We start from the raw sequence: 16349 nt of genomic DNA on the forward strand, positions 1-16349 counted from the left end.
GAACCCGTGTCCCCTGCGTTGGCAGGCGGACTCTCAACCACTGCGCCACCAGGGAAGCCCCCCTTGTAGCTTATTTTTTACCTAGTAGTTTATATCTCTTATTCCCCCAACCCTAAATTGCCCCTCCCCACTTCCGTCTCCCTGCTGGCAACCACTAGTTTGTTCTCTATATCTGTGAGTATGCTTCTTTTTTGTAGAACAAACTCTTTAGCATAGCATACAAGGAAGGTCATTCGTAAGCTGGCCCCAACCTACCTCTCTGATTTTATTTTCTGCTACTTTCTATTCATTTTTTTAATACAAGAATAAAAACATGACCAACAAAACTGTATAAAAACTTGCAGGATGGGACTTCCCTGGTGGCACAGTGGTTAAGAATCCACCTGCCAATGCAGGAGACACAGGTTTGAGCCCGGTCCAGGAAGATCCGACATGCCATGGAGCAACTAATCCTGTGCACCACAACTACTGAGCCCGCGCTCCACAACAAGAGAAGCCACCGCAATGAGAAGCCCGCGCACTGCAATGAAGAGTAGCCCCCATTCACTGCAACTAGAGAAAGCCCGCGTGCAGCAACGAAGACCCAATGCAGCCAAAACGAAATATAAATAAATAAATAAATTTTAAAAAACGTTTTTAAAAAAAAACTTGCAGGAGATAAATATTGATACTTCAGGAAGTGGTTACTTCTGGAAAGGGGAGAGAATACTGGGGAGGGGAGCCCTAGGGATTTCAACTATCTCTGAGATGACCTTTTTTAAAATGATGATGATAATATTAATGAAAATATTAAGTAAGACAAATATCTGAAACGAAGGTATGGCAAAACATTAAGATTTGACAAAGCTAAGTGGTGAGTAACAAGAATGCTTTTTCTATAATTCACAATACTTTTCTATTTGTTTAAAATAGGGGTTGAAAAACTACAGTCTGTGGGCCAAATCTGGCCCACTGCCCATTTTTTAAGACTTGGAGCTAAGAATGGTTTTACATTATTAAAAGGTTGTTTAAACAAACAAACAAACAACAAAGAAGACTATGTGACAGAGAACTTGTAACCTCCAAAGCCTAAGATATTTACTATTTGGCCCTTTATAGAAAACGTTTGCCATCTCCTGATTTAAAATATTTAATAAAAAGAAAAGAAAGATTAAAAAAATGAAAAGGTAGGAGGCAAGGAAGAATGGTTTTGTTTTCTTGCATTAAATACCTTTCTGAATTAAACATTTTATATTACCTGTTTCTTTAAATTAGTTTTTCATGAATTACTTTTTCAACTTTAAGAAGAAATCTCAACATCTCAACAAAGAAATAAAAATTGTAATGGTGATGGATGGTAATGAGACTTATTGTGGTGATTATTTCACAGTGTATACAAATATCAAGTCGTTATGTTGTACACCTGAAACTAATATAATGTTATATGTCAATTATACCTCAATTAAAAGAAATTATGTACCTCTGGGGGGAAAAAAAGAAGAAATCTCATCAAATTTTATTCTATGATATTGGAACTTATTTAAAAGACATTTCTCCAAAGAAGATATACAGATGCCAACAAACACATGAAAGAATGCTCAACATCATTAATCAGAGAAATGCAAATCAAAACTACAATGAGATATCATCACACACTGGTCAGACTGGCCATCATCAAAAACTCTAGAAACAATAAATGCTGGAGAGGGTGTGGAGAAAAGGGAACACTCTTGCACTGCTGGTGGGAATGTAAATTGATACAGCCACTATGCAGAACAGTATGGAGGTTCCTTAAAACACTACAAATAGAACTACCATACGACCTGACAATCCCACTACTAGGCATATACCCTGAGAAAACCATAATTCAAAAAGAGTCATGTACCAAAATGTTTATTGCAGCTCTATTTACGATAGCCAGGACATGGAAGCAACCTAAGTGTCCATCAGCAGATGAATGGATAAAGAAGATGTGGCACATATATACAATGGAATATTACTCAGCCATAAAAAGAAATGAAACTGAGCTATTTGTAATGAGGTGGATAGACCTGGAGTCTGTCATACAGAGTGAAGTAAGTCAGAAGGATAAAAACAAATACCGTATGCTAACACATATATATGGAATCTAAGAAAAAAAAATGTCATGAAGAGATTAGTGGTAGGATGGGAATAAAACACAGACCTACTAGAGCATGGACTTGAGGATATGGGGAGGGGGAAGGGTGGGCTGTGACGAAGTGAGAGAGTGGCAGGGACATATATACACTACCAAATGTAAATTAGATAGCTAGTGGGAAGCTGCTGCTTAGCACAGGGAGATCACCTCTGTGCTTTGTGACCACCTAGAGGGGTAGGATAGGGAGGGTGGGAGGGAGGGTGATGCAAGAGGGAAGAGATATGGGAACATATGTATATGTATAACTGATTCACTTTGTTGTAAAGGAGAAACTACACACTATTGTAAAGCAGTTATACTCAAATAAAGATGTTAAAAAAAAAAGACCTATGGGAGAGTCTTTTAATATGATTTTGACTTCAGTCCATACTTGTCAAAAAACTGGGGCGCTCATTAGAGGCCAGTGTGTCATTTTTAGGTAGCTGTACGTAGATTGGAGACCCACTTATGAGCTGTCAGCCAGGGACACAGGAGAGGTGCTGCACAGGACCTATTCTTGGCTTCAAGTTCACATTTTCTGCTTTCTGTAGCCCACCTCTCCTAGAAGAATTTTGTCTCCTTTTTTCACAGAAGATAATGGGGCAAGAAGGTTAAATAAAATGCAAAACACTATATTACAGTAAGAGTTTCTGGCTAGAGTGGTTTTGAGACATTGGAATATGTCATCAGAGAAAGTAGACTTTTTTTTTTTTTTTCGTTACGCAGGCCTCTCACTGTTGTGGCCTCTCCTGTTGTGGAGCACAGGCTCCAGATGCACAGGCTCAGCAGCCATGGCTCACGGGCCTAGCCACTCCGCGGCATGTGGGATCTTCCCGGGCCGGGGCACGAACCCGTGTCCCCTGCATCAGCAGGCGGACTCTCAACCACTGCGCCACCAGGGAAGCCCTAGCCTTTTTTTTTTTTTAATGGGGAAATAGTGAGATAATACATCTAAATATCTTGGCATGGCTCAGATCACAGAAACCATTAGATCTTCTGTTGTTACCATTTTGAGGTTGCTATGTAGGCATTTTCTTTTCTTTATAAAATATTAAGCACATAAGTATTGCCTGTGTACATGAAAGGATTTTTTTCTTATTTTTATAATTAATTTCCATAGTTCCTCTCCCCAGCATTGACCCACATTAACTAAAGATATTACCATCTGTGAATCAATGAATGAGGAGGCTCACACAGAGATTTCACAGAAATGCTCAGTGAACACTTGAGGATCTTTAGACCTAAATTATTTAATAACCTTAAGTAGGTATTGTTTTAAACTTTAGTGTCACTAGTAACTAAAAATGTGCACAGGAGAACAACAGCCACAAAACAAATATGAGGTAAAATTTATTCATCTGATCACAATATGCATTTTTTCCTGTTCCAAAGAATACATTAATGCTAAAATAATAAGTAACTTGTTTTTTAACTTGGTCATATTTATGCCATCTCTAATATCCATTTGTTTTTTAAATTTACTACATTAAAGATATAAAACATGGCATAAAACAATATGACAAAATACTTATGATCCATCATCAGATTATGAAATAGAACATTACTAATTTTACTGAGGCCCTGGGCACCCTTCCTCAGTTCCATCTCTCTTCCTTCCTCTAGGGATTAATCATTGTTCTGAATACTGTATTTGATGTATTCATGTATTTATTCATACTTTTTGGACAAATGTAAATACCTCTAAATAATTCATATCATTATTTTACAACTTGCTTTGTTGATTTGGCTTCATGTCTGAATTCATACACGTTGGCATGTATGGTATATTCATATGGTAGAGACAGTGCTCACCAAATATTCTATGTGCTCCCCTATAATTCTTAGACTTCAGGTTGTAATCACCGGATTGTGAGCAGATGGGAAGCGTGTCATGTGTGGGACAAGGCAGTTAAAAGCTCCATCTCTTTCTTTGCCTTCCTCAGTGAATTCACAGGCCACATATTCCAAATGGGGCAATGGGGCAGCTGTAGGAACATGGAGCATCCATCAGCCTGGGTCCCTGAGTGAAGTGGAGCAGAGCCTCTTACCAACTGTGCTGACATGTAAAATGAACAAAAATAATCCTGTTGTGCTAAGACACACACACATACCTACAAATGGGCAGATAACTCCCTTTCTGGGATTATTCAAAAACAATGCTATCAGTAGCAGGGTAGATTCAAAGCCTTTTGAAAATACTTCTACCCTATGACTGTAGATGGATATTTATTCCCACTTGCATGATGAAGGAAATCTCACATCCTCTAGTCTTTACCTTCTTTGAAGACCTACTGCACTAACAAAACTTTCAGAGACATGCTTACATGTTCACATACTGTTTCTGGTATGTTAGCTTTGTTTCCCCAACTAGATTTTAAGTTCTACACTGGCTTGCACTATACACAGCATTCAGTAATAAGTAGCCTACTGGTTGACTGAGGGTGAGAACTAATATTAAATGCCTACTTTGTGTGAGGCACCTTGCTTGTGCTTCACATAAGTTACCTTGATCGTTATTGTTTCCATTATATAGATGAGAATATTAAGGCTAAGTAACTTTCCTTTGGTCACAGAGCTAGGAAGATGATAAAGGATGTGGGGAAGGCAACTAGAACTAGTCTGATTGACTCTAAAGACTTTGCTTTTTGGCTTTCTCCACTGAACTTAGTGAGACCGTGCCTAGTACAGGGCAGGAGCTTTAGTAGAACATAAAATGAGTAATAAAAAAAGTTTGTGTTTATAAATTTTGCAAACATTAGAACATTTCTTTGGAGACATCTCAGAACTGAAGATTGTCGGGTCTTACCTTGATCACCTCTGGGGTCTGCTGAATCAAAACCACTGAGGTAGTGTCATTGGCGTTATCACCAACAGGACTTCTACAGACTGATAAACTGGCCTGCGAGGAAGTTGTCAAGGTTTCTTGTAGAATTTGCATCATCTCTTTTTCTTGTGATAGGTTCCCTCTGCCTGATTTGCATTCAACCAGTTCTTGAGCAAAGTCTTCAATGCTTTCTAGAATTCGCATTAAGAGGGCTCGATCCTCTTCCTCTATTTTGTGTCCATTGGTTTCAATAATCCTTGTTAGGCAGGAAGGCGAGACTTTTTCCGTGGGTGAAGAGACTTTAGATTTAGGCTCAAGATCTACAGGGAGGTGACCAGTCAACTGACTATGACTATTTAGAGAGACAGAGCTTTCACCTTTGGCAAGTGGCTCTCTTAGAGAGGTCTCCATTTTCTGTGAGAAAGATTCCAAATCCATTAACAATTTATCTATCTCTTCCTGACTGTTAGGATTCATAAAATCTCTGTGGTTTCCCTCTTCAACTTTAGGAACTTTTGATTTAAGATCTTCCTCAGGTAGATTAACAACTGGTTTCTCAAATATCTTACCAATTTCATTTTGCATTGAGGCAGGGCATTTTTTAAGATGAGTACCACGATCTGATAATTCTGCTCTATCTTCATTTACCTTTAACGACTCCTGACTGGGTCCATTTTCTGTCCTCTGTCCTTTATCTAATGCTTTCTTTCCATCTGACTCTTCCTCAATATAAAGGGTTTCCATTAGATTACCAGAAGAAACATTTTCTAAAGCGTTTATGGTTAATGACTGTGATTGAAGCTGGACATTTTTTAGAGGTCTGGGATCACTTATCTCTAAATTACACAAGGAATTTGTAGAGTTGTTTGGAATGGATTTTACAGTGTCTGTTTTCCTAGAACTGTGCTTGTCATCTTGCAATTCTATAGTTTGAAAGGGTCCAGAGTCAGGGGCTGAGAGCTGGACAACATCCTCATACTTAGGGGGCTGTTCAGTGCCAAATACTGGGGAGAAGGGAGTCAGCTGTAAACTAGGCATATTACTGACCAGTTCTGTTAAATCTATAGCCTCATTATTCCCAGACTGCATGAATTCAAATGGTAGCTTTTTCAGATAGGATGCTAACCTGGTCATTACATTCATATAGACAGTTTCAGAGCTAGAAATTGCATCATTACCATTTCCTTCATTGATGCTACTCCCTGACTTTTTCTTTATACATTGTTTTATGATGTCTGTGCATTTTTTCAAATCCTCAGAGCATTTTAGCAGGATGTCTAAGCACATCTTTATGTCTGTTCCAGAAGAAAAATTATCTATTTTATGTTTTTCCAAAATCTGAGTAACCAGGTCTTCTTCAGAGAAGTTGTGAAGAAGCAATGAAGTCAGGTTCATATCGAGTGAGTTTCTATGGGATAAAGATTTTTCCTCAACTGAGGAACTCCGGAGTAAACCAAAGGATGGGGAGTTCCCATCATGGTTATAATGGCCACAGAGCAAGTCAAAATCAACTGACCTCCTGTTAAATGAGTCAGACTTAACTTTCCTTCCCTTTCTGTAAGCTGCGTGGTTAGAGTTTTTGAGTTTTTCAAGGGAAAATTCTTTTATTTTCCCACTGGCAAAACTGATTGCTTCTCCTGCAATGTCCTTTAAGTTACAGGTGTTCTGAAATGTAGATCCTTTCCTGACCCTGGGTATGCCTGTGAGGGCCTGATGAGGATAGTCACCTTCAGCTGAGGAAAACCCATTTTCATGGGGTAGAAACAGACAGTCCAGATCTGCATCTCTGAACTGAGACACAGGGATGTGTAAGAGGTCTGCACAAACACTATGATGGACCACAATGCAGTCAACTCCATGCGTGAAGGTGTGGCAGGTTCCAGTGCAATAATGTACAGCTTGCTCAAAACGCCGGTCTATCACCACACTGCTGTAGTGGTTCACAGTACTAACCACAAGTCTGTAAGTTGCTGCCATAATATCAAATCCACTTAGTGGTGGGGCGTGGAATTTTCTAGAACTTGTTTCAAGTAAATTCTCCTAAATGACACTCAGCTGAAAATATATTTGATGACAATGTTCAGTGGTTTCTTGCAAATATAATGACCTTTCCCACAAAGGGAAATCATCAAAATTTGAGGTTTGGTAACTGTCAGGATACAGTAGCCGTTGCACATGTGTGCTCTTATTAACAAGTCTAATAATTTAATAATTGTGCCTTCTAGTTTAATTTAGTAATATCATGATACTATAGGCTTATTTTTAGGAATAAAGTTTAAGAAGATTAAAGAATATTCTCTTTTAGTTCTTCAGCAGTTCTATGATGCAGACATTTATGGTCATAAATTTACTGTCATGAATCTCATTTGGTAGTATAGAAGTATTGTGATAACTGAGTCCTCCAAAGGTTTAAATGATCCATTTTTCTGTGAATGACAGGAAAACCTATAATGAAAAAGAAAATAATTAAAAGGGAATATGATCTCAATACTGAGAGAAGCTTTTATTTCCTCTCCCTTTGCATCCCATATGCAGTTAATCACCTCATTCTTTGCCACATCATTGACGGCTTATCTTTGATTCATGCCTTTGCTTCATACACTCCTTACTAACCTAGAGTAGTAATACCTCAACTCTGCCTTGTTACAACTGCCTCTCAATTGATATTTCTTATCCTACCCTCCTTGCTATCTTATATGACACTAACTAGCTTGGATTTAGAGAGCTTTCTCACCTCTCATAGTTCAAGAATTCACATTACTGATCTCTATCATGCATCATGGCAGTCCTAGCTCCTCTGACTCATTTTCAACGCTTGTAACATCTATTCGTCACCTATAGCCTTATTTTCTGCTACTGACCTGCATCAAAAAATTTTTTCCATCAACGTAGTTTTCTTTTCTTTTTTTTCCTTTTAATTTTTATTGGAGTACAGTTGCTTTACAATGTTGTGTTAGTTTCTACTGTACAGCAAGGTGAATCAGCTGGACGTATATATATATCCCCTCTTTTTTGTATTTCCTTCCCATTTAGGTCACCACAGAGCACTGAGTTCCCTGAGCTATATAGTAGGTTCTCATTAGTTATCTGTTTTATACACAGTATCTACTGTGTATATATGTCAATCCCAATCTCCCAATTCATCCCACTCCCCTCCTTTCCCCCTTGGTATCCTTACATTGGTTCTCTATGTGTCTCTATTTCTGCTTTGCAAATAAGATCATTAATACCATTTTTCTAGATTCCACATATATGTGTTAATATACGATATTTGTTTTTCTCTTTCTGACTTACTTCACTCTGTATGACAGTCTCTAGGTCCATCCATGTCTCTACAAATAACCCAATTTTGTTCCTTTTTATGGCTGAGTAATATTCCATTATATACATGTACCACATTTTCTTTATCCATTCCTCTGCTGATGGACATTTAGGTTGCTTCCATGTCTTGGCTATTGTAAATAGTGCTGCAATAAACACTGGGGTGCATGTATCTTTTCGAATTATAGTTTTCTCTGGATATATGCCCAGGAGTGGGATTGCAGGATCATATGGTAGCTCTATTCTTAGTTTTTTTTTTTTTTTTTTTTTTTTTGCGGTATGCGGGCCTCTCACTGTTGTGGCCTCTCCCGTTGCGGAGCACAGGCTCCGGACACGCAGGCCTAGCGGCCATGGCTCACGGGCTTAGTTGCTCCGCGGCATGTGGGATCTTCCCGGACCAGGGCACGAACCCGTGTCTCCTGCATCGGCAGGCGGATTCTCAACCACTGCGCCACCAGGGAAGCCCTATTCTTAGTTTTTTAAGGAATCTCCATACTGTTATCCATAGTGGCTGTACCAATTTACATTCCCACCAACCGTGCCAAGTGGGTTCCCTTTTCTCCACACCCTCTCCAGCATTTACTGTTTGTAGATTTTTTGATGATGGCCATTCTGACTGGTGTGAGGTGACACCTCATTGCAGTTTTGATTTGCATTTCTCTAATAATTAGTGATGTTGAGCATTTCATCTGTTTGTTGGCCATCTGTATGTCTTCTTTGGTGAAATGTCTATTTAGGTCTTGTGTGATTGGGTTGTGTTTTTTTGATATTGAGCTGTATGAGCTGTTTGTATATTTTGGAGATTAATCCTTTGTCAGTTGCTTCGTTTCCAAATATTTTCTCCCATTCTGAGGGTTGCTTTTCGTCTTGTTTATGGTTTCCTTTGTTGTACAAAAGCTTTTAAGTTTAATTAGGTCCCATTTGTTTACTTTTGGTTTTATTTTTATTACTCTAGTAGGTGTGTCAAAAAAGATCTTGCTGCGATTTATGTCAAAGAGTGTTCTGCCTATGTTTTTCTCTAAGAGTTTTATAGTGTCCAGCCTTATGTTCAGGTCTTTGATCCATTTTGAGTTTATTAAAGATGGCCAACACAGTGGTTGTTCTTGATTGTACAACTTCCTCTATACTTGGAAATTATTACGCTACCATAATCTCTTTTCTTACTCTCTGAGAGAGAGAGAAAAACAACCTTTATTACTGCTCTTGATCTCATCCTCTCAGACCCTGCTACATGCAGACCTCTCTCTCTCATCATCAATGGATAGAATTTAACATTCTCTTACTTTAAAAAAAAGGCTTTTAAACCATGCTGTAAGTTGCTATCCAAAAAGGTTCAATCAACTTCTGCCTAGTAGTTCTATCCATTATTGAAAGTGGGGCTATTGAAGTCTCCAAATATTATTGTTGAGTTTTCTATTGCTCCCTTAATTTGTTTTGCTTTCTGTATTTTGATACTCTGTTGTTAGATGTGTATATGTTTCTAATTGTTATATCTGCCAGATGGAGGGACACAAACTATCATAAAATATGTATAACTTACTTTGCTGTACAGCAGAGACTAACACAACATTGTAAATCAACAATACTCCAATAAAAAAATTAAAAAAAGAAAAAAGAATAAAAGAATAAAAGAAAAAAATTTTAAAAACAAAACAGAAATGTTCAATCAATGTTCCTACTTGGGCTTCCCTGGTGGCGCAGTGGTTGAGAATCCGCCTGCCGATGCAGGGGTCACGGGTTCGTGCCCCGGTCCGGGAAGATCCCACATGCCGCGGAGCAACTAAGCCCGTGAGCCATGGCCGCTAGGCCTGCGCGTCCGGAGCCTGTGCTCCGCAACGGGAGAGGCCACAGCAGTGAGAGGCCCGCATACCACAAAAAAAAAAAAAAAAAAAAAAAAAAAATGTTCCTACTTAATCAATAAATAATGAGTGCCTACTATGTGCCAGGCACTTGCTAACTGCTAGGGATACAGCTGTGAATAAAGTCCCTGTCCCTACTGAACTGATAATCTAGCTGGAAAAAGAAAAACAATACATAAGTAAACATAACTTAGATGGTGATATGTGCAATAGAGAAAAATGAAGTGGAGCAAGGGCTTAGAAAGGATGAGAGGGTACTGTGTTACAAAGGGCAGTCAGGGAAGACCTCACTGACATCTGAACAGAGATCTGAAAGAAGAGAGGGAGCAGGTTGAGGAGGTATTTTGGGCTGAAACATCTCAGGCAGAATAACCATAAGTAAAAAGGCTCTGAGGTATGAGTATGCTTGACTTACTACAAGAATGACAAGGAGGCTAACATGAACAGAGTCGAGAAAGCAAGGGGGGCAGTGTGGGAGACGAGGTCAGAAAGGAAAGGTGGGAGACTAAACCATGCAGGGTCTGTAGACTAATATGATGAATTTGGCTTTACTCTGAGTGAGCTGGGATACAACTGATGTCTACTGAGCAGAGAAATGACATGATCAGACTTACATTTTTTTTTTTAGTTAGTTATGTAACATCTTTATTGGAGTATAATTGCTTTACAACGTTGTGTTAGTTTCTGCTGTATAACAACGGGAATCAGCTATACGTATACGTATATCCCCATATCCCATCCCCTCTTGCATCTCCCTCTCTATCCCACCCCTCTAGGTGGTCACAAAGCCCTGAGCTGATCTCCCTGTGCTATGCAGCTGCTTCCCACTGGCTAATTATTTTACACTCGGTAGTGTATATATGTTGATGCCACTCTCACACTTCGTCCCAGCTTACCCTTCCCCACCCCCGTGTCCTCAAGTCCATTCTCTACATCTGTGTCTTTATTCCTGTCCTGCCCCTAGGTTCATCAGAACCATTTTTTTTTTTAGATTCCATATGTATGTGTTAGCATACAGTACTTGTTTTTCTCTTTCTGACTTACTTCACTCTGTATGACAGACTCTAGGTTCATCCACCTCACTATAAATAACTCAATTTTGTTTCTTTTTATAGCTGAGTAATATTCCATTGTATATATGTGCCACATCATCTTTACCCATTCATCTGTCGATGGACACTTAGGTTGCCTCCATGTCCTGGCTATTGTAAATAGTGCTGCAATGAACACCGTGGTACATGACTCTTTTTGAATTATGGTTTTCTCAGGGTGTATGCCCAGTAGTGGGATTGCTGGCAGACTTACATTTTAAATTAGTAATTTTGGCTTCTGTGTTCAGAGGAGATTGCAGAGGAGCAAGATAAGAAGAAACAAGTCAGGGGCTATAGCAATAAATCAGGCAAGAAGGCTGTGGGCTTGAACCAGGAGAGGAACACTGGAGACATTTAAAGATGTAGGGGGTAGGAGTTTATTAACTTATTTATTTATTTTTGCTGTGTTGCGTCTTCGTTTCTGTGCGAGGGCTTTCTCTAGTTGTGGCAAGTGGGGGCCACTCTTCACCACGGTGTGCGGGCCTCTTACCATCGCGGCCTCTCCTGTTGAGGAGCACAGGCTCCAGACACGCACGCTCAGCAGTTGTGGCTCACGGGCCCAGCTGCTCCGCGGCATGCGGGATCCTCCCAGACCAGGGCTCGAACCCGTGTCCCCTGCATTAGCAGGCAGACTCTCAACAAACTGCGCCACCAGGGAAGCCCACTGGAGACATTTAAACGCTGTATATATTTCAAAGGTAGAGCTGATATGATTCGTTGAATGATAGAATGTGCAATACTACTGCACCAAGAAAGGTGCAGTAAGCCCACGATAGGACGGAGAGCATGAGTTTAACTGTACCATCAATTGCATCTGCATTTTAATGATAAAAAACTTTACCCATTTAATAATGAGAAACAGAACTTCATTGTTTTCATTTTTGTTTCTTCAATCCTAGAAAATTCTGTTTATTTTCCTTATTTGTTATATTTCTTCTTTGGTAAATTTTCTATTCATATCCTTTATTTATGTATTAGAGACAGTGAAATCAGATACAATTTATACAATTAATTCAAGAAGAACCCTTTCTTTTGTTGAATTCTTATACTGTTTAGGGTATATTACCTGGCTCTTCAGATTCAATGATTATTACTCTGTTTTTATTTCTAATTATGATTCTTTTTTACACTTCAAATATTCTTTGATGGTCTTCCAGCTGAGTTTCTGTATTGTCAAGTTTTAAGAAAAATCCTATAGGAATTTGATTATAATTGCAATAAACTTATGAATTATTTTGAAGGAACACTGACATCATTATAATATTCAGATTTTCCTTCCACAAATATATAAATCTTAATTTCAATATTCCTTTCTTTTTCTTTTTTTGTCGCTTTCTTCAGGTGAGTCACCCCTATTCTTTTTTTTCCTTCAGTGTCTCAACTTTGTTGCTATGTGAATGGATCCTGAGCTGTTGTTTCATTCTCTACTGCCTTGCCTTCAAATCCCAGATGGTGGCTCATATAAAACTATAAAGCTAAGTATCATGCAGGGTGGATGAAGCTCAAGTATAAAGTTCCATAGTAAAGTTCCACAATAAAGTGAGTACCCATTAATTTTAAAGTGAAAATACAAAGGTGCCAAAGAGGAATAAGTGTTATGGGACAAAAGACTAGAACATGGCAATCGAAGGAACTACATTTTCAAAAGATGTACATCCAGAAGACAGGGAAGAAACAGCACCAAACACGAAAAACTAAGCACCTTTTCAGAAATCCAAGATTTTGAAAAAGCTTTTGGGTAAGGATAAAAGAGAAGGAAAATACAATGGATACTGTCAAGAAAGTATATTAGAATAACTGTACGAGAGCTTCTTTTTTTTTAATCTTTTTTTTTTTTGGCTGCGCCGTGCAGCATGCGGGATCTTAGTTCCCTGACCAGGGACCAAACCCATGCCCCCCCGGCAGTGGAAGCACGGAGTCCTAACCACTGGACTGCCAGAGAAGTCCCAGGACTATATCTTAATACAGGTGATAAAACTGGTCCAGAAGCAAAATGTAGAACTGTTAGAAATTTTAATATCCAGATACCTATTAAAACCCATGTCAAATAAATTCCTAAATTGACATGAAATTTGAGAAAGTAAAGAGAAGTATTTCTCTAGGTTTGAAAATAAGCAAAACAACAAGTTGATAAAGTAACATGACAGAAAATACAAGAAAGTATTCATGTGATATTAGAATCTGAAATAGTCAAGGAGGAGAGAACACTGGTCAGAGTCAGACGTATGCTTTTAGACCAGTGCTATCTAATAAAACTTTCTGCATTGATGGCAACATTCCATATCTGCACTGATATGGCTGCCATTAGCCACATGGGACTGCTGAGTACTTAAAACGAGGTTGGTGTAACTGAAGCACTAAATTGTAACTTTATTTTAAAAATTTTAATTTTGAAATTGTTGTAGACTCACATAGAAGTTACAAAAATAATATAGAGAGTTCCTGTGTACCCTTCCCCCAGTTTCCTTGAATGGTAACATCCTATATCACCACAGCACAGTGACCAAAACTAGGAAATTGACTATTAACAGAGCTTATTTGGATATCACCAGTTTTACATGAATCATTTCTTCCTTTTCTTTCCTTCTTCCCTTCCTTTTATAGTAAGTACCACTACAATCAGGATACAGAACTACCCCATTGTCCCTCAAAACTCCTCATACTACCCTTTTGTAGTCATACACTCAACAGACCACTGATCTGTTCTCTATCATTATGATTTTGTCATTTCAAGAATGTTTTATGTGTGGCATCACACAGTGTGTAAGCTTTTGAGATTGGCTTCTCTCACTGAACACAATGATTTTGAGAGTCATTCACTTTACTGCATGTTATCAACAGTTCATTCCTTTTTATTGTTGAGTTTATTGTATGGATATACCACAGCTTGTCTGCCCATTCACCTATTAAAGGATATTTATGTTGTCTGCAGTTTTGGTTATTACAAATAAAGCTGCTGTGGTATTAGTGTGCAGGTTTTTGTGTGAACATGTTTTTCATTTCTCTATTGTAATTAACCACAGGTTATTTACAAGTCTGATTGTTGGGTTGAACGTTAAGTGTAGTTTTATAAGAAACCGCCAAACTGTTTACCAGAGCGGCTATACCATTTTACATTCCCACCAGTTATGTATGAGAGATATGGTGGATTCCACATCCTCTTCATCCTCTTCAACATTTGTGATTGTCAGTATTTTCTATTTTAGCCTTTCTAATAGTGTGTAGTGTTATCTCATTGGGGCTTTAACCTACATCTACATGGCTAATGATGTTGAACATCTTTTCCTGTGCTTACTGACCAGCCCCGTATCTCCCTGGAGAAGCACTGTTTAAATCTTTTGCCTATTCATATTAATTTTGATTAATTTTAACTTAGAAAGCCACATATGGCTAGTGGCCATCATATTATTCAGTACAGTTCCAGATAATAGGAATGCAGCTTTCAGAAATTCTGAGACTTTAAAAGAAAATATGAAGAAAAAAAGAGAAGATATGGCAAAAATGAAGATTGATAGGTTTTAAAAATAAAATTTGATGAACTTGTCATAAGTAATCTTACTGAGAAAGAGAAGTGGTGGGAAGAAGAGTTAAAGAACTAATAAAAAATTTAGGTCTTTAAGTTTTGAAGGGACATGAATAACAGAGAGAGGGAACATATAACAAAGCTAAATCCCAAGGGGTGATACCAATTTCAATGAGCAGTTTACAGTCTAAAATGATTTGAGTTTTTGTTTTTAAAAGGCCAAAGAAATGAAGATTACTTCCCTGGTATTTGGTTCAGATCTGTGGGTGTCAAATTCTGCCTTTCTATTTAGACCACAATTCAACTGATGCCCAATTGTCTGGCTGGAATCCTAGACATGGAATATAATCCAACTATTCTCAATCGGAGATACAATCTAACTCAGAACCACGATGCTATCTTGTGTCACTAGTAAAAGCCAGTCTGCATGGGTTTGAATCCCACCCCTGCCACTTACAGCTGTGTGGCCTTACAGAAGTTGGTTAACTTTTGTCAGCCTGTTTCACCTGCAAAACAGAGATAATAATAGTACCCATCTCATGAGAATGAGGTTAATATGTCAAATGCTTAGAACAATGCCCAAGACACAGGAAATACTCAATAACTGTTAGCTGTTACTGGTATAACTCACTCATCCAGCGTTTTCTACTCTGAGCCAGGTGCTGGTGGGATGATACTGAATACTTCATGGTGATAGCCCTCAGCACACTCACTGTTTAACGAGGGCAGCAAGGGAGGCAAGCACAACAGGGTATCAGGAGCACTAGGGTGGGGCTTCTGTTTCCCCCTGTTTTGCTCTCACAATTAATACATGTTCTTCTCAGAAAAGTTAGAAAAACACTTTAATTACTCATATTACCATTCAGAAATAACCATTGTTAATATTTTTATGAATGAACATCCTGAAATTTTTCTTGTGAAAATATGTTTTACCAAAAAAAGTTATTTTCTTAGGATATATTGCAAGGAGGAGAATGCTGAGTCAAAAGGGGTATGTGTGTATGCATATACTTTTTAATGGTTCTTAGATAAATAGATATATACATCCATTTTCTGCCCTGCAGAAAAATGGCAAATGTATACTTCCAGTGTCAGTGTAGGAGTGGGCCCATCTCCCCACATTCTCCTTGAGTGATACCACTCTTTAAATCTTTGCCAATTTGGTAGGTGAATAAATGAAGTACATTGTTTTAATCTGAGCCTGAACATCTTTTTATTTACCTAGTAGGCATTTTGTGTTGTTCATTCACAAAGCCCTTCTTCATGCCCTTTGTCCACTTTGAAAGAGAGTATTTAAATCAGATCTAAGAGTCAGGAAAGGCTTCCCCAAATAAGGGATGTATATACCTAGTTTTGATGGATTCATGAGAATTAGTTAGACAAAAAGGAAAGGAAGAATACTCTAGGCAGAGGGAGACATACATGTGAAGGCTCAGAGGCCTAGCATGGCACAGGGAGTACAGAACTATGATAGTTCCAGCTGATTTCACTGGAGGGAGTGTACAGACATGCAAGAGGGGAGGAAACCAGAGAGCAGCAGGAACTGGACCACAGACTGTCTCGTGTGCTAACCTAAGCAGTCTGAACTTTATTT

At 38.5% G+C, this 16349-nt stretch overlaps 1 protein-coding gene across 5 annotated transcripts in view; it reads right to left on the bottom strand.

The window, feature by feature from the left end:
• Positions 1 to 16349, bottom strand: part of PPP2R3A (protein phosphatase 2 regulatory subunit B''alpha) — a 219486-nt gene that overhangs the window by 154152 nt on the left and 48985 nt on the right. For all 5 annotated transcript variants that reach the window (XM_059065088.2, XM_067033743.1, XM_067033744.1 and 2 more), the window contains one exon: positions 4944 to 7406. In XM_059065088.2, coding sequence (XP_058921071.1) covers positions 4944 to 6938 — 1995 coding nt within the window. In that variant the 5' untranslated portion in view covers positions 6939 to 7406. The remainder of the gene's footprint in view (positions 1 to 4943; positions 7407 to 16349) is intronic.

This window comes from Kogia breviceps, chromosome 5 (assembly GCF_026419965.1).
Source record: "Kogia breviceps isolate mKogBre1 chromosome 5, mKogBre1 haplotype 1, whole genome shotgun sequence".
In the NCBI taxonomy this organism is placed as follows: Eukaryota; Metazoa; Chordata; class Mammalia; order Artiodactyla; family Physeteridae; genus Kogia; species Kogia breviceps.